Consider the following 25,476-nt stretch of genomic DNA (forward strand, 5'->3'; position numbering starts at 1 on the left):
GTCTAGCCCTAGCGTATTGTGAGTTGTAACGACAGGAAGTTCTACATTTTCATATAGAAGTTCTACAATTTTTAAGTAAATAAAGATATTAGTGTACAGTGATGATTTTTCAAATTCGTCAGTTTTTACATCTCTTAACATAATGTCTATCGGTCACGAAAGTCACGAAATCAGAAAAGGGTCTTGAAAGTCACGAAATTTAGCTTTTGGGTCATGATTTTTTTTTAACTGTACAAATGTAAGTACAGATTGGAAAATTTTGTTCTATAAAACGTCAAAATTCACCACCCAAAATGTCTCTGGTCGGCTTTAGACGCTACCAAATCGCAAGCAAAGTACGTTTCTATCGCATGGATGAAAATTCGGCCTAATTCGCACCCAAATTCGCCCTTGAAAATGTTAGGAAATTTTGTGATTTGGTAGAGAGAAAGTCACGAAATTTCATTTTGGAATTTTAGTAGACACCCTGCTTAAGTGAAAAATGCACTGCCTTGAACTCTAATTGTCGTATTCATGGAGAATTATCGGAGTGAGTGATTTTGTTACAAGAATATACTAACTGGGTATCAATCTGTCTAGATCAAATTTCTGCAAGCTAATTTTAAACTACCTTTGAAGTTTCTGTCAGACTCATTTATTGCGAAAAGTTTGGGTGAGTTGAGTTATTAAAGATAAGGGAACTTAAATTACCGAGCTGATTAATCATAAAATATTCAGACTACCACTCCGAAATCCAACACCAATTTTCCAACCGCTTTACCGTTAATGATTTCCTACTGAAATCGTTTTATTTATTGTCTTTAATATGCATACTTTGTGCTGCATTACTGATTATGTTTCTTTCATTAGGTGAGACAGGGCTTGGAAAGTCCACATTAATGGACTCGCTCTTCAACACAAGCTTTGAATCCACCCCTAGTCCGCACAATTTGCCGACAGTAAAACTGAAAGCTCATACCTATGAACTACAGGAGAGTAATGTTAGATTAAAGGTAAGTTATAGAAAGTATTCGTTATCAGCTTGTATTTGTTTAAATGAAAAACTAAATCCGTCACATTGCGTGGTTTCCTTCAACTAAGAGATGATGGGAAACTATATACAAATGGCATGGGCAAATCCTTTATACAGTATATGCAGACGAAAATATTCATCATCTTGATTTCTTAAATTGAAGGAAAATGAACGTGTGATCAAAGGGTATTCATTCAAAAGGATATCTATATATGTATCACTGAAAAACTTGTAACGTAACAGGTTGCATATAACATTAAGTGCGTTGTCTAAAATGTATCACCAAAAAACTTCCAAGAAACGTGTTAGCTGATGCGTAGCGTTGAATGAAGTGTATCAAGGATTCATCCATTTCATTTGTATATAATTTTGCAATGCAATGTGATGGATTAAGCGGCTGTAGTTTTTAATTTACAGTGAAGAAGTAGACATGTTTACACAAAATCGTTTGCACTTTTGTATAAATTTTAGGAAGTTTAGAGATAAGTGTTAACTGTATTAAATGCGTCCAATAGTATAACTAAGCAATTTAAAAAATAAATAAATAGAAGATTTTTTAAAAATGAAATTGTGTAGGTTAGCGGGGCTCAAACTTCTATCTCTAGCATACCGGACTTTTTTTTTGTCAAATATGCATTTCGACTTTCCTCGCCTTCTGCTGATAGCAGCATTCTTCACAAGTGCTGTTGTGGATGTGATAAGACAGTGTTACAACTAAAGGAAAGAAACGAGCTTGAGAGCCTTAACTGGACTAACCATTTATCCTACATTATTTTACTTCACAACAAATTTCCAGTTGAATTTATGAACAAAACAACTCTTAGCGTATGACGTCATTACTTAATACTTTGCCCCCTTCTGCTCAAAAACACAAAACGCGCTTTGTTGTGTGTTATGGTATACTAAAGGACTAACTATTCCCAAAATTTCAGATCTTTTCATCTAGGCCCATTGGAGATACGTATTGGACAGTGAAACATGCCAAATTGGCATAATTCCTTAACTTTTTTCAGGCCTTTGGAAGCAGCTACAAGACTGTAAATTTTTGTGTATTAACTTATGACCCCGGACTACATGCACACACAAATTCAGACCTCTAGTCAGTTGTTTCCTCTTCCCAAACATGTCTTCAATGTCCAAAAATGTTCCTATTGTAGACCGTGATTTCACCCCTTTCAAGTGGTTTTAGGCAAAAATGTTAAGAAATCAAAGTTTGAGCTCTGCACGAGTTGAAGACGTGCTGCAATTTTCAATTTGGTAGGACAAATACATGCTGAGATATTTAAAACAACGTAAATTCCTAAAATCGAAAAAAGCGCAAAATGGCGGCAGTCGTTGTCACCATGGGATGTTGTAAAAAATAATTAATTGTGGTTTTGAAGTATCCTGATGTAGGATAAATTCATGAAAAAATTAATTTTTTTGAAAAGGTCAAGCGGCAATTTTTCTTTTTTCTCGATCACTTTGCGTGGATTGACCCAGTAGCATTGTAATACACAAAGTGTTTCAAAATGATTTAAACGATTTCAGCTTCTTACAATTTGTTATTATTATTAATTCAAATTATTTAAAATTTTATACATAAGTATTATAATTGTTCAAGTTATAGTGGTAAAAATTGTAATACAGTAACTCTGAAATGCACAATGTGGACTCTCTTTATTACTGTGCAGACATCCATTCGGTAATCCAGTTCCTGCAATGCCCGTTTCAGCATGTTTTCATCAAATTTGCATTACAATATCATACTCTCTTGCTGTTCACAAGGGGCCGCGGTGGCTCAGTGGTAGAGCGTTTACCTCTGATGCTTGGGGTCCCGGATTCAAACCCTGCTCCCGTCAAGTGAACTTTGTGGTGGACCAACAACGTGTGCGTGGGTTTTTTTCGGGGTTCTCACTTTCTTCATTCCACCGTTTCATTCATCTCTCATCATCACCGTCTCCTTTAGCCTAACCGGCATAACCGTGGGACGTAAAACTCAATTTTTTTTTCTCTTGCTGTTCACTGACGTTTTGTGGTAGAGGTGTTACACACTGCGCGCCATATAGTCGTTCGAGATATTTGAAGTTCTCGACATCTATCGCAGTAGTGAAAGGCTTTCCAGACGATTTTCCCTTTAGAAATGCGTATGGTGGTAGTTTACGAAATTTTGTTCAAAATTCACGTTGAACACACACAACAGATTGACTAACTTTAAATTATAGGATGCAAATGTTGTATCTATGCCATAGGCAGCCAACCATCTTGAAATTTGTCACCCTGCCACATGACAGAAAAATTTCCTACTAACCGTCCCAAACCAAACTCGAGGTCGTAGTCGAAAGTATTTCAATATAATTTTAATCCTAGATATAGAGTTTTAGCGCTCATGAAACCATTTCTTATCGTTCAAATCATTTTGAATCACACAGTATATTGTCTGTCAGGAACATTAAGAAGGTCATTGATTTCTATATATAATAGAACTGACATTATCCTTCTATATTTATTCAGTGATATGTTTCCAAGAACTCATCCGTCACGATGCGAAAATACGAAGTATATTCACTGTTTAGAAAGAATTCACTTAAACTTTTCCAAAACAGGAAAATATATATATATAGCTTTCCGTCCTTTAGTTAAAGGACGAAAAACGATGAGCATTCGTTGTCTCAGTGAACACCTACAGAATGTAAACCAAATTAGTGAGGTTTTTTACATTTTTGCAAGTCGATTGACTTCTGGAAGAAGAACTGTATCATTTCCAGGCTCAGAAAAACAAGAGTGCCATACATCATAGTAACTAAAATATTTTGAGTAAAGCTATTGATTACGCTATCCCGTCATCCGGATTGAATTTAGAAAGGTCTTCGCAAACAGTGATTATACTTTATTTTCTTGTGAAGATAACTTTCTGTGTGTAATTTTCTGAGCATTTAACATTGAACTGTTAAGGTATATAGTTCTTGGCATAAGTTTTTCCAACGTACATCCTGACAGATGTAGGGACCAATAGAGTTCTTGAAACATATCAGTAAATATACAGGCATAATAAGATTATTTTTGAGTAAAATTTTCTTAAGACCTAATTTTGTATAATTAGCGGTATTGATGGAATCGTGGCATTGTATATGTTCTGAGCTTTAAATTAAATATTTTTTTGCTGCTAAACTTCGTGTAGTATTTTTGTTTGACAGGTCGCAGTCTCTCGAAAACTGAGAATTAATGTATCAATTGCTTTTTTCCTTTTTGCTCTTAAGTTGACCATCGTTGATACAGTTGGCTATGGAGACCAGATCAATAAAGAAGATAGCTTCAAGGCGATTGTAGACTATATTGATGCCCAATTTGAGGCATATCTTCAAGAAGAGTTGAAGATTAAACGCTCTCTTACAACGTACCATGACAGCCGGATCCATGTGTGTTTATATTTTATATGTCCAACAGGGCATGGGTAAGTTTTTTAGTGATTGAATTTATAAATATGTAAATTTGATAGAATGGAAATGTGAGTGAATTACGAGAAATTGAGATGATTTAAGCATGTATTTTAGTGCTTTTCATCCATGATTATAACGTTAATTAATCAATTTTTAAATTTATTTTTAATGAAGTGTAAATTATTTTGGAGTGAATAATTAGGAAAAGTAAAAGTTGAAGCTTTCATAAAAGATTATACTTTTTTGAGTTATTTATTATTATTATTATTATTATTATTATTATTATTATTATTATTATTATTATTATTATTGTAATTTGTGTTGCAAATTATAAAACTGCCCCTTTCTGACTATTATAAAAATCAATCATGCTTTACACATAATCATTGATGAACACTAACTGTATACAGGATGGCACGGAGCCAGCGGTCATATTTCGAATTGATTATTGTTCAGGCGCTATAGCATGGAGGGAGTTCCGAGTGGGGTATTGGTATAGTATAGGACTGTATAAAAGTTACCATGGACATTGCTGGAACGTTGAACAGCATGTTTTCTGTGTTCGTATTTATTACGAAATGATGTGTTATTAAAGTGCTGCAATTGTTCAGACAATATTTCATTGTTAGCTGAAATTGTTCTAAACGTTCATTGTAACTGTTACAGTGTTCTTACGAAATAGCATCCTATGGACTTTAATCCTGCATTCCAAACTTTCGTTCCTATCCAACATTCTTACCAAATGTGGCTCCGCACTACCCTGTATGAACGAGAATTACATATAGTGAAATATGTCTATATTGGCCACCATTAATTCTACTGAGAAGTGGCCAACTAGTAGGTCTAAGTTGTAGTATGTGTATTTCTAACACAGCAATTAATTATTACCTATGTTCTCGGCTATTCGTAAATAATGTAAACATTTCTCTGCAACATAAAACCTGGCACGCAATAAATATTTTAAGTTTGCTATTCTTACACTAAGATTTAAATGTAGGTCTAATATGCTAATTACCTACACATCTATGGCAATTTTTTATTGATTGTTCCATTTCTTCCATCTTTGACGAAGATGGGGATAAAATCGTCGGTTCGTGGAAATAATCAAAATTTCAATGCTGTCTTACCCTTCAAAATAGCGAAACACCAAAAGCAGGCTTGGTTGTAGATTTAGATAGCTACATTCACCTCTTTAATGACTGTTGACCAAAAAGAGCTTTTGCTTTTTGTCTTTTCGTTTCTTATCTTACAATATGAACCGATTGTCATTTATTACAAATTTTCTGCGAGTTCCCTAGAAGGCTGCAGCGGTTTCCAATACGTGACAAAAGCAGCAGGTACCCATAGCTTATTTAATAAATCCATGTGGATTGAATTACCAAATCCCGGTGGGGGCACTCGGTCGAAAAAGTGTAACACGCTTTTTCAGTCCAGCCACCCTGAATGAGGTTTTCCTGGGTTTTCCTCATTCACTCCAGGCAAATGCCAGGGTGGTACCTACCTTACAGGTTCCAGGCCTCTTCCTTCCCCTTTCCCCGGATAGTGTGCTCGCCGAGGGACGTCATCCCTCAAACGTGACGGGCTAAATGGCCTTAGATAGCGAAAGCCCAGAAATTCCCTGAATTACCAAATGTCTTGCAGGTATCCTTTAAATGAATATTGGCGATCTCTTCATACACTCGCCAACAACAGATATAAAAAATATTTCAACAAGAACAAGTTCTGTCCAATGAGTACATTGTACAATAAAAAATATTCTGCAAGAGTTCGTAAAAATTAAAGTATTTTGCCGAATATTCAGATGTCCAACACAGAAGTAAATGTAACAAGATAGGGATAACGTTGTGTCAATGCAGCTGTTTCAAGATAAGATAGATAGCCAACTTGCGATATTAACAAGTAATGCGTGTGTGATGGAAAAGTGTAGGTTTTACAAAACTAAGATCAAAGATAAATATTCAGCTGAGAGAGGTGGCCAAGTTAACAGTTTTTAATGTAAATAGTTGTAAGTAATAGAGTCTCTTCGCTGTGTACTTCTGTCATAAAAGTTTAGAAAGGATATACAGATTTGAAGAAAGTTAATTTTGATATAGATACAATGTGGTTCTCTGTAGCTTAGCTTAAATGACGCTCAGATTTGTGATCTCCTTTTCAAGTTGTTGATGTTGGGAGAGGTACTTTTGCTGTACTATTATAACCGAGCATTTTTCCCATTTAACATATTAAGCTTGTAACAGTGGTATCTACTTTGGTACAGTAGTTTAGTTTTCCTCTTTAAAAAGTCTAAATGTATATATTGTCAGAATGTTCACAATACAATTAATATTGTTTCAGATTGAAGTCCATTGATCTAGTATGCATGAAAAAGTTGGACACTAAAGTTAATATCATTCCTATCATTGCAAAAGCTGACACGATATCAAAGACGGAATTGCAGAAATTTAAGGTAGGCCTTTTTCTATTGGCAATACTCATTTCGGTTTTTCAAAATGTCGTGTTTTTTTTAACCAAAGTATAATTAATGATACAGTTACATAAAAATGAATTTACCGGAGGACAGCAGTACAGAAACACCTTATCGATTGTTTGCAATGGTCAAAGTACACAACCAATCGCCATGATGTTATTGTACTGCTGTATTCCGGTGAGACCGTTTCTTAGTATGTTTTTATTACTTTTACTCCTAGTTTTATCCTCCTTGAACAGGTCTTCAGGAGAGAGCCGAAAACTTGAACATGAAAGGAATTTTCAGGAGACCCAATGTTAAGTAGGTGAAAATGTTAATAAGATGATCGTTGAAAAAGAAGAATGTGTAAAAAGGAATAAAACGAAATTAACTCAACCACCAGATCAAATTTCTCACAATGTCCTTGTTCATAGCCTCATGTCATTTTGATCCAGTAAATACAGCGTGGCTCATAATTGTATTTATGATGTTTCAAAGAGTACGATAGAGAAACTAGCAACATAACTTGAATGCATTACTCTGATGCCTTTCCTTAGAAGACTTTTAATCTCTATTCTCCATGACATGATCCACCAATGCACACTCCAAATCGATACATGCCTGGAGACGAAAAGCAGCGTTGTCACAAGCAGCTTGACAGACCCCTACACGTATCCTGTGGAACTTTTCTGTGATAGCTTCCCGTAGTTCGGCCATATTGCGTATGTGTATTGATACACTTTGCCCTTTAAAACACCCCATAAGAAAAAGTCAGGTGGTGTTAAATCGGGAGATAGAGCTCCGTCTCACCTCCGCGTAATTATTTGTTGCAGAATACAAACGCACACTCTGTTCCGCCATTTTGTCTGGCATACACAAACGGCTCTAAGTCCAGTGACTGTTATCCCCACTCTCAGGCTACACAGTTGCCATATCGAATCTTTTTATCCAGAATTACAAATACTACAGTCAGTCAAACATCATATACACAATTATGAGCTACCTTGTACAATATTTGAAGAATACCAGTAAAATATGTTTTGAGTAAGTTTAGAAAATAACCAGATAATTTTTCGGGTTTTTTAATGGTAAACTTTTCATCCTTTATTTGATTTTTTATTATTATTATTATTATTATTATTAAGGTAAGTGAAAGGTGATTCAAGGATTGGTGGAGTGAGAATGTGGGAAGAAACGAAAGTACCCCAAGTAAACCCACGGACACGATTTTGTCCACCACAAACTAACTTGGACGGGGTTCGAACCAGGGACCATACACACCAGAGGTTAGCGCTCTACTACTGAGCCCCCTCCAAATTTGGAATAGTGGTGGATTTTGAGTAGCCTGGTACGCGTATGAATTATTGTGATTTACAGACTTTTGGTGGCCAATAATTCTGAGACTCAAAATCCGAACATCTTAATATTTCTGATTCGGCCTGAGCTCATCGGCATTTACAAGTATAGCTAATTTGGTCAAATGTAAGTCTTTGGTTTCCTAGTTGTTCATCATCAATGTTTTTTAAAAAGAAAAGTTAGATGTTGACACGATCGATTAACTCATCTAATCTTGACTAATTTTAACATGACGTTAAACCTTCATGAACTAGTAGATATATGAAATATTATAGTGTGCAATCCTTTGGTTTCCAAGGTACTGCCAATCGAAGTTGGGGTTTGAACTTAAGAAATCTGTTAAATGTTAAGTAAAGATAGTATGTACTTTTCTTGACAGATAAAACTTTCTTTTAACGAATAAAAATTTGCTATAAATCAATGAAGGACGAATGTTTTTCATTATAGGGAAACGTACTAGTTATATTGTTATTCTGAAGTATATTTGTAGTATTTATACATTTATGTATTTTTATTTTACAGTCCAAAATCATGTCGGAACTAACAAACAATGGAGTACAGATCTATCAATTCCCAACTGATGATGAGTCGGTAGCAGAAGTTAACACGTCAATGAATGCCCATGTGCCTTTTGCTGTTGTTGGAAGCACAGATTTTGTTCGAGTAGGAAACAAAATGATGCGTTCCAGGCAATATCCTTGGGGAACTGTACAAGGTACAAGATTAGTTTATTCAACTCTGTAACCCGTTAAAATCCTTGTCACGTCACATAATCCCAGAAAGATGTTATTTAGCTGGTATCTACTTACTTATACTTTATTACATAATAATAACGGTTTATGCAACCTTTTTACATCTAAGGTTATGAGTCGTCATACACACATGAATACATGTCCTCTTTCACTCTATTGCCCTCTCTATCACTCTCCCTCTCAGAAATCAGGTTTTCTGTGTCCTTGGTTCAAAAACGTTCTGTGTCTTCCTGTCTGCTTATCATACCCCCTAACCTTAATGAAATTTGGCAAATATACTGTACAGCCTAGGACATAAAGAATTTTTCGGAGTAGTTTCATACAGCTAGTTGACTCTGGAGCCCAACAGGGGTGATCAAATATTTAAAAGTATATAATATCTATCGAAAATTTCCCAAATTTATGAGTCTCGTGACAGTTGTGTATCGTACCATTCGAAAGCCTGATTCATTCTGAAGACAGTGACATTAGAACCATAAATCCAAGGTAATTACAATACGAGCAGGGGCTTCCTAAAGTATGTTTTTCTTCATTGTTTACTTTACATGTATAGTTAGAAAATATTTTTATCTTCATAACCGTTACCCGTATTTCAGTAATTTGAAAAACGTCTCTAATCAAGGGAAAGTAATACATTAATATATATATATTCGTGGAACTACTTGCATTCTGCCGCTGTTAGGACCGCCTTAATAGGTTATAAGATTTTCATTTTCTTGAAAATTCACAAGGAAAAAAAAAAAAACAGATTTTGCATTCAGATACGTGTGTGTAGTATTTTTCAAAAGTCTATTCATTTCGAAGATAATGATGTACGAACCATGAACTTAAGATAATCAGGATGGGAGCAATAACGTCGTAAATGAAAGTCTAAAATTTCCTTTTAAAAAAAATCAACTGATTTTAAAAGTGTTGACTTGAATTAGATTTTCATCGAGGACATCGTTGGTTTTTAATTTATTGCTTGCTTGGGGTCCCTTTTAGAGCATTGAGGCTATATAACACTGGCCTTACTATTAAAGTGGGGTTTGAACTACTACTGGGGTTTTAATCCGAAGGAAACACTCTCAGCGGGGTTCGAAACCAGTACCACACTTGTTAGTCACTTTCTAAGTGTTGTGTTAATGTAATAACAACCATGTTTTAACTTATCGGTAACTAGATTATGCATTATTTATTAAAACTATATTTACCCAAATTATAATTCAATTCTGAACATTTTGTCAAAAATTTATTTCCATCCTTAGCACAGATCGTTTCAGAAAACTAATGTTGCTTGAAGAACTACACTCGTTGATTACTTTCTTCTGTATATCGTAACTCATTAATTCCTGTGCTCTCTCTCTCTCTCTCTCTCTCTCTCTCTCGCTCTCTCTCTCTCTCTCTCTCTCTCTCTCTCTCTCTCTCTCTCTCTCTCAAAATATATATATATATATATATATATATATATATATGTATATATATATATTTCACTTTATGCGCACTAACCGCTAGTGTATAAAACATGCGATAATAATGAAACATTGGTTTGAAGTCACTAGTTTCACCTGCACTTGACTAGTAAACGTAATTAATTGAAGAAAAATGACGAAAATTAAACCGTACCTAGAGAACCTTGATATCTTCTAATTTAACAAATTTGAAATCTATGCCTTTACTTCATGTGGTAATTATATTTTTGGGCTGAGCAAACTTAAAACGATACCTTTTAATCCCTTATATAATCAGTTAACAAATTTCAAATCTGGCCTTTAACTTTCTCGTTCTTAGTATAACGTAAGGTTATGAAAAATACTGCGTAAATTCTGTTTTTTACATGTATGAAACATGCGCTGTACAAATTCAATCTGACAAATTTTTAATCTGTTCCTTTAAAATCGTGGGTCTCAGTAAAATATGTCCTTGGAGAACGATAGCTTGAGATCTATTTCTTAATCAAGTAGAGAAAAAACATGTGCTATACTTTCACCTACACTATTTAAAATTCACCAAACATTCAATGTATTTTTTTTAGTGTCAGTATAGTTAAGCTTATAGCAGTATAGTTATGTTTTATCGAAATCTCTGATAATATAATGTGTCTTTGGATTCAGCGTTGATTTAGCTGTTTTAGTTTATACAAGTTAAGTTTCGAGTTGCAACAATTGCTATACGCGTATTAAAAGCATGATCTTACAGTTAAGTGAAGAATATTAACACGAAATCACTAATATTTTAGATGACAATGGAGACATTGTTTTGGAATGCTGTGAATGAACTAAAATCGGTCTATATTACACTCATGAGCAGTTGAGTGAGAGATATCTGGCTAGTAGATGTAGCACACACTTTTGTCCTAATTATGACAGCAGTGCGGCGTGGCATGGTCTTCACAAAGACACAGGAAGCATTGGGGAGCCATAGTGATCCATGATCGCTGCACAACCTCCCATAAAATTGGTAGAAGCAGGGACAAAGGTACACATATTCGGATTGAGATCTCTCGGGGACTAGCAAACATATTCATATCCGTGGAGTGCTGATCAAAGCAGGGATAAAGGCACACACATTCCTATCGATATTCGGATTGAGATCTCTCGGGGATTAGCAAACATATTCATATCCGTGGAGTGCTGATCAAACGAGTCAATAATAGTTTGAGAGCGATGGACTGGAGTATTGTCTTACTATACGTACAGGTCGCGTGCAGATTGCTGGGTGCGAAAAAAAAATGTATGAACATAATCTACCAGCAGGTTTCTGTAACGTTCGGCCGTGAGGGATGTTGTCAGATTTACCAGGGATCCCATTTCATCCTACTGAACAGTCCCTGTACGAGGAAACCACCAGCCTAAACTACTGTGGTCGCAAGAGGGAACCATTGCCTCATGTGGTTGAAACCAACTTGTACTTCGACTCATCTGCCCAGCTGATCTTTTCCATGCTTTGAGCGTTCTCTTTGTCCATATCAATCGTTGTGCCTTATGGCAGATGGGTGTTGAGTAGAGGCACCTTCGTAGAACGCTTTTTTCTCTATCTCTGGCGAGATGGTTCTGGATTCTATAACTGGTTACACTTCGTTGTTGTCCAACATTAAATTAACGAGTGTCTGGTGGTCTGTTGCACTGTGTCTCGTTTATCCAGTCTTACCATCCGGGCTAGCCAATGGCAAATCCTCCCATCAGCGCATCGTACAGCATGACAGTTGACCTAGGCGGCGGTAGTTTTGTCCCAATCCACGTAACTACTCACGGTACACTCTTGATACAGTAGTTTTTGGAAAGCTCAGTGCCTAGATGACTTCAGAGATGGAGTGACCCGATCAAATGCGCTGAGATCTCGTGTCTTACCCATTCTGTAGCCAGCTGTTATTCATACAACCCGTACGAGGTCTGACGTCCTCGCCGTTACATGCCACGCGCTCCTATTTACATTCGCGGGCCGAGCATACCACAGTTTCCCCATAATATCTCTAATTCAATTGCTCATGTGACCCGGGTTCAGATCCCACGTTAATCAGTATGTCCCGTCTCATGTAGTCTCGATGCTGAAAGGGACGTTAAACTCCAAATCCACTCCACTCAATTGCTCATGAATGTATATCGACATTTAATCTTGTTTCGTTTACTAGAATACAAATTTCACGTATAACAGGAAGCTCATTAATGAGGTATTGTAAGTTTGCCTTAATAGTGTTGAGAACTTACGCAATCTTGATTCAACTTTATCTTTTAGCCCATTAATTTATATGGGAAATTATTTTTCTGTTTTTTCTAAAATAAACTGTTATTTTAATGGTGTGAATTTTCTGATTTCTTCCTTAAGTCTAGTTTAATGCTTGCTTTTCAATATGAATTTAATATTAAATTAAATTTCATTATTAAATATTAAAAACATATATTACAAAATTTATTTTCACAAAGTAAGAGTCAGAAAAAGTTATACCAGTTCATTTGAAAGAAAACCTAAATAATTTCTTATATAATAAGAGGACAAAAAACAAGATAGCGCATGTTCAATATAGCTAAGGTAAAATAATAGTCTTAAGTGTTCAAGAATGTGATCTAGTCTTTCAAAGAAGTACTATATTGGCGAGTAGCGGGTTTCCGTTTGTCGTCCGACAGGCTTAAGATTGAAAAGTGAATATACTTCCGCTCTAAAGCAAAAATTGTTGATGTATATTATCAAATTTGGAAAGTAGACCCTGAAAGAGGTAATTGGTATAAAATTAAGGTAGCAGATTGTTTGCTTATTATTTAACTGGGTTACATTTCATAATGAAGGCTTTTATCAGTGTTAAATGATGTTCATTTTTGTGCTTAAAATATTTAAGTGTAGCTATTAATTACAGTGGCATAATTTTTCATAAGTCAAGTGTAGATATTTTTTCATAATACATTGCAAGGTTTATTCTATATTTTTAATGCACAGAACCCTACCTGGCAAAAGTTTTTATTTGCGAGGTTTCTTACAAGTGCATATATTAAAAGGTGATTACAAACAGCCCCTGTCTAGTTTCTGACAGAGGTTCGCGAGTCATCGACATACTTTCATTAAACTCTTTTGGGACAGGCGTGGCATACAAACACACAAACGCCTAACATGGTTACTAAAATCGTCCCTAAAGGGTTAACATTAGAGTGGTAAATAGGGTTGTATCGATCAAAGTTTTCAATAGGATAAGGTCTTTGATTAATTGAAATTTAGCATCCCACTTCACCACTAAGACTGTATGAGACTGGGCCTAAAGATTGTATCAGAGAAAACAGGGAAATACGGACCGGGCGCACACAAAACTCCCGCATGTCACAAGGTGGCACTCAGATCTTTGACTAGGGGACCACGACAACTCAAAGGTAAACCGCTCACTTCTGGTGCAAGGGATTCCTAGTTCAATCTCCCAGGTGATTTGTGTTTGTCGTGGAGAATGTAGTGTCCTTGGATTTTCTCGGAGTTCTCCCGTTTCCTCCCACATTTTCATTATACTGATTATTTCGTATTAATTTACTTTCATTAATCATCCGTTCCCGTTAGGTTACAGCAGTGGTTCTCAACCAATGTGTCGCCTTGTTCCATAGGGTATGTCGCTAAATTTTAGAATTGAAAAATCATAAAGCATTTAGTAATTAAATAAAGAAGTAATAAAATGACTTACCTTAGTGTATTATTGTTTGTTTAATCGTGATAATTTCGATGTCACATTGATATCTTCTTCCAGACGTGCAGCTTGAATTATGTGTTGGGTTGTAGTTACAATCAATCTTGAAACAGACTCTACCAGTCAACGCCTTCAACAGCAACAAAAATGCTTAGTACTATAAAGAGTCACTACTTTCTAGAATCTTATAGGCTTACACTATTTGAATTTTTATTGTTACTAATAAAATATCAAACGAGAGTTTCGCAATATTGTGCTCGTTCAGTAAAGTATCGTCATTGAAAAAAATTGGGTACTACTGGTCTACAAAGCAACATCGTGAGATGTTAAACTGAAATATTTCATTTATTTTTTTCAAATTATATTTTCCATAACTACCATCAATAAGAGAATCAGTTTACTACAAACCAAAGTCCTTTTTCATTATACAGTATAGCGTAAACCTGATCACCTAATTCCTTGTCGCTAGTATTACATTTATTATTTCCTACAAGTACTATATGTTGTAAAAGCTTATTTTTTTAGTTGTTGAGTCAGCTATAGAAAACCAGAGATAATAGCTGAGTAAAGAGATCATAATGTATTTCTAATATGTACTAATGTATAGGACATACTTAACGTTGTTGGGGCATCAAAGTAGAACTCAGCTTCTACTGAATACTGTTGTGCATAGCACTGTTTAACAAAACTTTTGTTTTGTAACCTTTTTATAGTTGAAAATGAAGCACACTGCGATTTTGTAAAACTTCGTGAGATGTTGATACGCACAAATATGGAGGATATGAGAGAGAAAACACATTGTCGTCATTATGAACTGTATCGGAAGAAACGTCTGGAGCAGGTGAGTGTACCAGTTAATTGTGTTACAGTATTAATTGAGATATATTTATTAATGTAATTAATACAATACGGTTGATATATAAATTATTACATATTTGTGTACACATAAAGCGATATAAAATAATATGGATTTCACCTTAAAGGACATAAATAGACTTTAAACAAATAATAATAATAACAGAAAAGGCATTAATACATTTTGTTAAAAAAGGCAGATACCGATTTTCTTTTTTAAAAAAATATCACCAAACTATATACAGATTTGTTATGGCAGCAGTGACATTCTAACATACATTAAATGCATACAATCTTCTACTACTATTGTATGTATAATGAAGAAGTAATGTTTTCAAGAACTTCTCGATTTGTTCCAGAAGTTGGGTTGGCTTAAACACTGCACAAGTCATTTATAAATAAAATATAGAAGTATTGTACTTAAAACACTATCATAGTGTTTTCGTTGTGTATAGGTGTGCTGCAGTATATAGTTAACGCTATTGAAGTGCTATACATTAATATGTGAGTTGAGTTGATTTTGAGTTTAACGTCCCGTTCAGCAGCGAGGCTATATGAGACGTGGACCTACTGATTAACGTGGAATCCGAACCACATGAGCTCCCGCCGGGAATCGAACCCGGGCCTCCCACGCCAAAGGCGCGTACGCTAACCGCTTAGCCACGGAGGAGCTCACATTAATATGTGAATAGCCAAAATTTTCACATTTAAGCTCTAAAGATCATCCTGATGAAAGATGATCTAGTATCTCACCAGAAATATAGGAGAGAAATAGAAAAAAAATGTGTAACATCACAGGGACACATCTAGGTTAGTATTGTGAAATTTAACCGATATCTTCGTTGAAAGTGTTCCAGAGATCAATAAAACCATTATAAATAAAGTAAGTTGATTCCCTGACAACATATCACCTAGGTAGGTACTATAAGCTTCGATTTATTGCGTTGAATAAGTATAGTGTTTCGTGTTTCATTATACAGTTGAAAGATTTGTGTACTTTATAAATCAAAGATAAGTATTGAAATTCCACTATCAAAGTTTCCCAATATTTAATAAGTGTTAAGTACTATCTTAACTTAATTGGAAAGCTAGTTGAATTCAAAGATAGCAAATGTCAATCTAGCAAGATAGAAGTAACTGTGATGTGGTCACTACATGACCCTGCTAAAAGGTGTTTGATTCACCGTAGTCCATCATATGCTGTGTAAGGACATGGAATTTGTTTTGTTTTGATAGATGTTGCAGCTGTGCCTGCTGGGATGTTCACCGTAAGTTAAAAATCATGGTCAGTTGAACTGTAATTGTATACATTTAAGTTTTTGTTTGCGGGGGCACGGTAATTAGTTGCTAGAGCTCTTACCTTTGGTGCGTGGGGTCATTGGTTCAATCCCCGGCCAAGTAAAGTTGTGGTAGACAACATTGTGTCCGTGGGTTTTCTTGGGGTACTCCCTGGGCCGCGGTGGCTCAGTGGTAGAGCGTTCACCTCTGGTGCTAGGAGTCCCGGGTTCGATCCCAGCCCCCGCCAAGTAAACTTTGTGGTGGACAAACACCGTGTGCGTGGGTTTTCTCGGGGTTCTCCCGTCTCCTCCCACTTTTTTCATTCCACCATTTCATTCATTACTCATCATCACCGTCTCCTTTAGCCTAACCAGCATAACCATGGGACGTAAAACTCGGGAGTACTCCCGTATTCTCCCAAATTATCATTAGTGAAACTTCAAATGGTGAAGAGACTTCGAATACCTAACTTGCCAAGGTCAGTTGAAGGTGCTTTGAAAAGATGTAGACTTAATAAGCCACTCTAAGAACCCAAAAGAAGAAGGTGTGGATTTTGTCCTTACAATCTTCACACAAAAAGCAAGTTGACGTGCTCCAGGTATGGAAAAAATATTTTTAAGCAATATAGCAAATTAATTTGCTGCCCATGCTGCTTCTAAATGCACAAAGCAGTTTTCGAATTTATGAACTTTAATGTCATGAAAAATGCTTATAATTCCTAATTATTTTTAAGTCGCAAAACCTTTTAATATGTATATTCCACTTAATTAGAATTGAAGATGTTTTAGGTTAACATTTTTTAAGTATGTACTTCTCAAATAGTGTATCTGATTTTTATTTTACAGAGTCCACCAGAAAAATGTATACACTGTTTAAGAAAAAATACTTTATATTATATTTCTTAATTACGTTTAATTATTGTTCAAACATGTGATACAAACCTTCAAGTAAGCATTTGTATACATTAGATGTTCAAAATTTTGGCCGTTGGTGCCCAAACACCAAAGAGAACGACCAGCAGTCGCTACAGCTACAGTGATCAGTGTATCAATGGAGATCGAGGCACATGCCTCTGTAATCTTCTGGCGAAGGTTCTCGAGCGTGCGCGGCTTACCTCCATACACTTCACTTTCACAGTTCCCCATAAGAAGTAGCCCATGGGGGTATGATCTGGCGAACGGGGAGGGAACTCAGTGGGCCCTCTTCATCCAATCCAGTGCTGCTCTAACGTCAAGCGTGCATCTACCATTTTCTTATCTCACTAACCGTACAGTATCGACATCTGTTGAACGAAAACCCGTACTACAACATAATTTTAACTGAAAACAATTGACAATGCAGACATCTGTTGGCCGAAAAACCATACTACAACATACTTAAATTTCAGGACATTTGTCAATGACAGTATCCTGATACAGGATGACAAAGAATGTATACATTTTTCGGGCGGACTCGGTATTTTTTTTTTCCGGCATGCACTACAATGTTGCTGAATGTATCTCATGGATATTGATATACCTAGTTGTTAAAGAAATCTCAGTATAATGTAAAATCGATTACTAACCTCAATATATAATGTTATTACAAGAAATATGAAAAAAGCTCTGAAATCTTCAAAAAGAGGCATTCGTATTTCATTATTATTTAATTTCCAATAAAATGTTAAAATAATTATAAAATAAAATAGTCTCTAATTGTAATAAAATACATTATTTCTAAAGAAATAACCTGTTATTTAAGTCATGTGATTCAAAAGTGCACATTTTCCCATTTGAAAGCAATACAGAGCCTCGGAGACCCTGCTTATACATTTTTGTATAATTTTCAGGCCATGAATCTAAGGATTAATAGTACGCAGATACTGTATTGGAAAACTATAAGATTAAACTGAGAACTTTGCAATAGTTTGAAGGATGTAGAAAAGTAGATGAGAGAAGGCTTACAAACACACTTAATAGTAAAATCACATTACGATTTATTATTTCAGAAGCGTTACCATAATTAATAGATGCATTATCATTGCTTATTTGTATGTATTATATGTTATCATTTTATCTAATTCATTATTTATTCTATCTTAGATGGGCTTCACTGACGTTGATGCAGAAAATAAACCAATAAGTTTCCAACAAACCTTTGAGCAAAAGCGAAGCGACCACATTCAAGAGCTGCAGAAGAAAGAAGATGAGATGCGACAGATGTTCGTGGTGAGAGTTAAAGAAAAGGAAGCAGAGCTAAAAGAAGCAGAAAAAGATGTAAGTTTCTTTCAATATCGTAAGGATTTTTGGTAACATTTTTTCCCAGTATTCGGTGCAAAACCAGACGAACGGGTATATAAAGAAAATTAAACAGTGTGAAACTTCACAATAGCTGTCATTGAATATCATGCAGATAATAAATCGAGACATCTGAGGTGGGAAACAACTTGTAGGGTAAAGAATTGTAGTTAAAAGTCAGTGAAAGAACAAGACCTTTGGGTAGAGCGGGAAGATAAGAGAATATTAAGGAGGTTGATAACAAAAGTCTTAGAGTAAATTAACCACATTTGAAATAGGTAGGTAATTAAATCAGTTTAATGTTAACTAAAGCTAGCATTGTTAGAATTATAAATCCGGCTAGAATTATTATTATCCAAACACATACTGTGGTTATTTTCTGACCCCAATTCTGCTTTTACTGTGCAATTTGCTTCTTTGTGCTACAAGCATAATCTCACAATGCAGAATAACGTAAATATATGCTCTAGCAAGTATGTGTCACTTAAGGACGTGAGGAGGTAGGAACCGAAGAAATTTTATAGAAAATACTAGTCACTCTGAAGCATGCGACATGATACGCTGGAAAGTGAAGAGAGTACAATGATGGAAGAAAACACTTGGTTGGCTAGTAACGATACAGGTGCAAAAGAATAAATTGAAAGACTTAAGTAAAACGTCGGTTACGATTTTTGAAAGTGAATTTTGTACTAAAAATTAGAAGAAAATAAAAATTGATAAAAATAATACCAAATAAAAAAATGAATATGAAATTACAGTAAAGTAAATATACGAGGTCGTTACAGATGATTAAGACCACGGATCGGTCCGCAGATAGAATGGTAATGTAATGTAATGTAATGTTGAAGCATTTCTTTCTGAAGCTCGTGAAAAAGCCTATCCTGAGAGTATTCACTTGAAAAGTGTGATCAAATATGCTGTTGTTACGGATTGTATAAGGGGCGATCAATTGAAACCCGTTCAGTGGTCATAATTCATGAAATAAGTTTTATTTCGAGCGGAAACTTGTACATTATCTAGAGGCGTCTATGGTTAGCGTGCAGTAAAAATATTGTTCAGAAGAAGTCACCATAAACGTTGAGACACTTGTCCCACTGTATCACTAATTGACAAATGCTGTCCATGTAAACTTTGGACGGCTGACTATCAAATCAATCACGCACAGCGTCCTAAACCTCAGCGTCAAACTGAAAGCTCTGACCTTTCATTGCCTTCTTTAGAGGCCCAAAGATGTGAAAGTCACAAGGTGAAAGGTCAGGGCTGTAGGGCGGGTGTCGCAACATTTCCCACTTGAATCGTTGAAACAAATCATGCACTTGGTTTGACCAGGACGGGCATAATCAGTGGTTTCTTCACGCCTCTTCCAAAACATTCTGGCCCAGTCCACCACTGTTGTTTTGGAGACGCATGCATCACTATACACCTCTTTCATACGCCGGAACACTTCAGCTGGTTGACAACTTTCGGCACTTAGAAACTGGATGACGGCACGCTGGTCCTGTTTGGAGGGAGTGGGGATCTTGAACGCCATTTCTCACTCGTTATCCCTTCAAAACGGAAACACGTATCAACAACATTCCTACACACTATACCAATAATGCATGGAACGAACGGGTTTCAGTTGATCGCCCCTTGTACTAGAAGGTTGGAATGTGTTCGAATGCAGAGTCAACCACACTGTCATCTTTCATGAGCGTACTTATGACTGTATGGTTAACGTACACGCGTTTGGCGCGAGAGACCGGGTTCGATTGCAGGTGGGAACTTTTGAAATTCGGATTTGACGTTAAGCTGTAGATCCTAGTCTCATATAACTTCGGTATTGAAAGGGACTCTAAACTCCAATCCAATTCAGAAACACCTTTCACGTTGTGAACGTCAGACTTGAGAACGAACTGCTTGAGACTCACGTATATATCAAATTGACCAACAATGTGCAATATTTCTGCTAAAAGAACTCCTTCCCACACCACATCGAATATTCCCTACCGTGATTCCTAGCCGTTTTGAAGGAACCATTATCTGTTCCACATCACCTATCAACAGTTACTTGAAGATCTACTTGTCAACACCTCCAATTCCAAATCCTCTTCTTCTTATCCGCAAATTCAATCATTAATAATAATAAACAACATCCTCTGTTTCCAGTTTCATGTAATATTTGGTATCCATTCAGTAAAGATACGATGTTTCAAAACTGTACACAGTGAACACATTATTCCATCATAAATAACTTATCAGAAATGTACTCCAAGTTTGATGTACCATATTGACTGTTATACATTTTGAACACCTTCCTACTGTTCAAGGACTTGATTTATTTAAAATGAAATTCTAAAGCTTTCTGAATACATGGAGTCCTTCTGAAAAGTTAGATTAATGTTTAAGCAAAGTGATGTTTCACATGAACCAAAATACACCTTAAGATTGTTTACTAGTCTTTCAGTAAAATGCACATTACTTATTATATCATTTTCACGTAAAATGCACATTACTTATTATATCATTTTCACGTTCTTTGGGGCTGCAGTGGTAGTGTGCTCACCTGGTCCATGGGTTTTCTTGCGGATCTCCCGTTTTTTTTTTTTTTTTTTTTTTCCACTTTCTTATTTCCATTATTTCATTCATTGTCATCATCATCATATCCTTTAGCCTCAATGCATAATCGTAGTACGATAAACTTTTTATTTGTAAGTCACATTACGAATAACTGACGACATAATTTTTCATCTGAAACTGAAAAAGACTTTCCCAACTGGCTTCAAGAAATAGTACCGAAAGCCTCACATGCTCCAAACCTCTACCGAAGATGCCAGATGTAAATAAAACTTACCCTATATTCGACACCAATTTGGCTTTCTAGCGTTACACCAATGCTTGTGATTCTTCTAACCTCATTCACATTCTTAAATAAATCCATTATCCAGTATTCTGTGTTCTGCGAAACTATTCTCCGAGTACTTTCTCCGGGCTATTATGTTTCCTAGATACTTTTGATGTCATTTGATTTTAACGTCCCTTTCAGCAGCAAGGCTATGAGACGTGGACCTACAACTTAACATGGGAAGTGAACCACATGAGGTCCCGCCTGGAATCGAATTCTAGATACTTTTCATTTCGTATTATCTTTCATTATTGTCCTTACTTGTTACTACTTCACTTATTTTTATTTGTATTTCTCAGTTCTTGTATTTCGTTTCTGTTATTTTAAACACAAAACAAAAATTTTCAGTAATTATTACTTCTCCCTCCTGTGCTCTTACTGCCCAACCCAGTAGCTATCGCATGAACCTCCTCCCATCCTTACCTGAATATTTTGTCAGGTGGAGATGGGAGGAGATTCATGCGATAGTCATGGAGTGAAAGGGCTAATGGTTTAACTTTCCAGTGTTGTGTGAGTGTTTTCATTGGTAAAATGGGACCGTCCGATTCTTGAAAGTTAAAAACCTATATTCCGAGTGTGCATTTCTACAGCTTCACTCAACTATTTGCTTGTAAAATACATGGTGATTCGTAAAGATATTTGTACTTTCATAAAGCCATATTTTGGTAATGAATTTAAAACAGAAACGTACTTTACGTTAATAAAAATAAGAATTCTCAAATCTCATTCAGTCATCACACATATTCTGTGCGGTAACTAGGAAACGAGATTATTTTATGGAAAATTAATTTTACCACTGAAGTTTTTTACGTAGTAAATCTTGCAGACCTTGGGAACAAGTGCAGAAATTTTTACCCCAGCCAGTCGCCAATGTTGTGGTGCGGCTAAGTGTAGACTGATGTTCTGATACATCATCACTGTTTCAATGATGGAACAAGGAGTGAATATCAGGTCTTTGCGCGCTGAACGGAAACTTTAACAGAAACATTTGAGATGTTGAAAAAGGTTTATGGAAACAATTGCCTTTCCCGTTGTCATGTTTTTGAATGACATAAGAGGGTCAGTGCTGCCAAGGAGTCCGTGAAAAATGATAGGTACCGGATCTGTCAGAACAGCTAAAATGATTAATAAAGTTCTGGATATCATTTTGAATGATTGGAGTGTAAATTTTATGACAATATCAGATCTCGTAGGTGAATAAGGAGACTGTTCGCCAAATAATAATGTAAGATTGCCAAGAACTGATGGCGAAAGGAAGCCCGATTTCCTTCAGAACACCACTGCAGAGGACGAAACGTGGCTATATTCGCGAGACCTGTTTCCCTATAATTATTTTCGTTCTCCTTAAGTAAAAGCATTACTGAAGAGTTGCTTATTTGACGGCGTTCCCATCATTCAGGAAGCAGTGATTAGAACCTTGAACACTAGTACTGTCCAGGACTCAGAAGTCATTCCATGACCTACTGGATCATGTAGAAATGTGTGTGTAGACTACTACTACTTTGAGTAAATCGAAATAAGTTACTTCCACTTTCTATTTATTTATTATTTACAGACCCAGTCTCGTTTCCTAATTGATGCATTATGTTCTGTGGCAGAGACATCACGTGTACTGTATCCTTTACATAACGATAGGAAACCGTCTTTATTATAGTCACATCATTTTTCTGCAAAAGTCCATTACGTCTCTTATACTTGCATCGCCGTCTTGGTTTTCCTTTACGGAGATTCATGAGCAAAATACCATCAAAAGACAATCTATTTATATATAAAATCGACGTATGTCGCCTTTTTACGACAAAATGGCAGAACCGTTTGAAATGATTTTTTGTAGAGAGTATTTAGGTCCAGTTGTAGACTTATAATTTCACTTTGATAATCAGCTACCCAGAAGCTATGGTAATTGATCATCAAAGTGTCCATTCAATATGCGTAAACTCCTACTTTTTTTCTTTTTATTTATCTATCTATCTATTTAGCTGATCCTAGCGAAGCTGGTTGAAGGAAGCTGTACAGATAAAACTATGACAAATGTTCCTATCATTCAGGTATAGTAGGTACAGTCGTAGTAATTCTTTATAAAAACACAACGTTGCAATACAGTAAAGATAATATTGAATTATCTTGTAACACTTGCACACGAACAAAACCAACTTTTTCCCTCAAAGCCTACGGGTGACATTATTCAAAGGAAAAGCAAGTAATTCTTCCTTGTAGCTTCCGGAAAGAATGGCAAGCATATAAACCTTTGAAATGGTGTAAAATTCTCCCATTTCACACCAATGGTCGTTCTTTCCAATCCACCTCCGAATTAAACTAGTTTAACTTGTAAATCTTAGTAGTTTCCAAGTGAAAACAAGTTAAATATTTTGTTTTACCTCCCACAAGTATTCCCTGTAGGCCAAAAGGGCGAATGATTAATGAAAGTGGTTTACTGTACAATATTTGGTGGAATAAGAGTTGGGAGGAAACGGGAGGAGGCCGAGAAAACCTACGAACACGATGTTGTCCTCCACATACTCACTTGGTTGGGATCAAACAAGAGACCCATCACCATTGGTGAGCGCTTTACCACTAAGCCTCCGTAGGTGTTTCCCAGTTGTGTTAATAAAGTAAATCTTGACAATGAATTCAAAATGTACTTACCGGTTCTTTTGTATCTTGTATTTAAGTGCAAGCAAACATGTTAAACGTCGAGTTCATACTGACAATTGTCAGCAATGTCAAGATACAGGTATGAAAAACGCATCCTGTCCCCACTAAAGCCCTTTTTTTCTTTTTACCTTTTCTTGATGATGCTGACAGCTGTCAGTGGAAAACTCAATGATTAACATGTTTGCTCGAACTTAACTACAAGATACACTGACTAAAGCAAATCATTTTAATAAATAACAGTTTACGGTTTCACAGGGATACATTGCCGAAATTGTAACATTATCATTTATTATTAAAAGTAATTTACTTTGGTCAGATTTTATTTTTTAATTAATTAATAACTTATTTATTATATTTTTAATACATTTTGGCAGACTATCACAAGGCATTGCTATTGCATATAAGACATTATTTTCAAGTTGCCAATTATCTTCTGAAATTATATCTTTTCCTTCTATCACCAGAGCCATAATGGCATACAATCGAGCCATATTTAAATCAGGAAAAATCATGCAGATCAAATTAACTTGGTATATTTTCATTTTCAAGCAACTTTATGTGTCTTTAGGTTATTCTTGTTAGTCGCAACATGCTCACATTTTTCGCTATGTCATTGTTTCCATGTATCGGGTTAGAGTTAGACCTAGGTCTGGTCCTAAGTTAACGTTTTGTTATTTTAAAATTTGTGAGAACTGACAAACTTTTATTTTCAAAGGAAGAGATTTATGCAGTTATGCTAATAAAAGATTGATTTTGAAGAGATTACAAAGAATGGGTAATATTATATATTTAAAGCAATAATATAAGCAATACAGAGTAAGATAAGCAAAATAAATTTTGGTGAAATTGAAGTAAAGACTCCCAAATGAACTTCAGCCCGGTAGTTTTTACGAAGGGTGATCAGAAAGTAAGCCTGCAGTGAAACATGTATATGTTACTTCATACATCCAACAGATAGTGCACACATCAGGTTATTTCTCGACATAGTCTCCATATTAGTTGAGGCACTTGTAGCATCATGGGGTGAGTTTGAAGATTCCCTCCTGGTAAAAATCCTGTCCTTTTGTGTCCAATCACATTGTCACGAAGTGTTGCATCTCCTCGTCTGAAGCAAAGCGGCGGGCTCCTAGGTGCTCCAAGTGAGGGAACGGGTGAAAGTCGCTTGGAGCATGGTCCGGATTGTAGGGAGGGTGGTCGATGATGTCCCAGCGAAACTGCTTCCACTGCGTGGTGGTCTTCTGGTCTCTGCGACATGCTGACGAGACATTACAGTTTCTCCGTCTGAATATCAGCCGCAGTTACATGTTTCACTCACAGAAATCGAATAACTGAGCGAACTTCTTTGCGAGACCAGTTTTCCAAACGAGTCGCCATAGTTGCCAACTCCATGTATTAAAATTACAGCA

The 25,476-nt window shown here is 35.9% G+C and overlaps 1 protein-coding gene across 2 annotated transcripts in view; it reads left to right on the forward strand.

Annotated features, from left to right (window-relative positions):
* Positions 1–25,476, forward strand: part of Septin2 (septin 2) — a 47,815-nt gene that overhangs the window by 19,853 nt on the left and 2,486 nt on the right. For both annotated transcript variants that reach the window (XM_081738914.1, XM_081738915.1), the window contains exons 3-8: positions 850–992; positions 4,252–4,445; positions 6,766–6,877; positions 8,756–8,948; positions 14,836–14,963; positions 18,337–18,510. In XM_081738914.1, coding sequence (XP_081595040.1) covers positions 850–992; positions 4,252–4,445; positions 6,766–6,877; positions 8,756–8,948; positions 14,836–14,963; positions 18,337–18,510 — 944 coding nt within the window. The remainder of the gene's footprint in view (positions 1–849; positions 993–4,251; positions 4,446–6,765; positions 6,878–8,755; positions 8,949–14,835; positions 14,964–18,336; positions 18,511–25,476) is intronic.

The sequence above is a fragment of the Thermobia domestica genome, chromosome 14 (genome assembly GCF_964235325.1).
Source record: "Thermobia domestica chromosome 14, izTheDome1.hap1.1, whole genome shotgun sequence".
Classification (NCBI taxonomy): Eukaryota; Metazoa; Arthropoda; class Insecta; order Zygentoma; family Lepismatidae; genus Thermobia; species Thermobia domestica.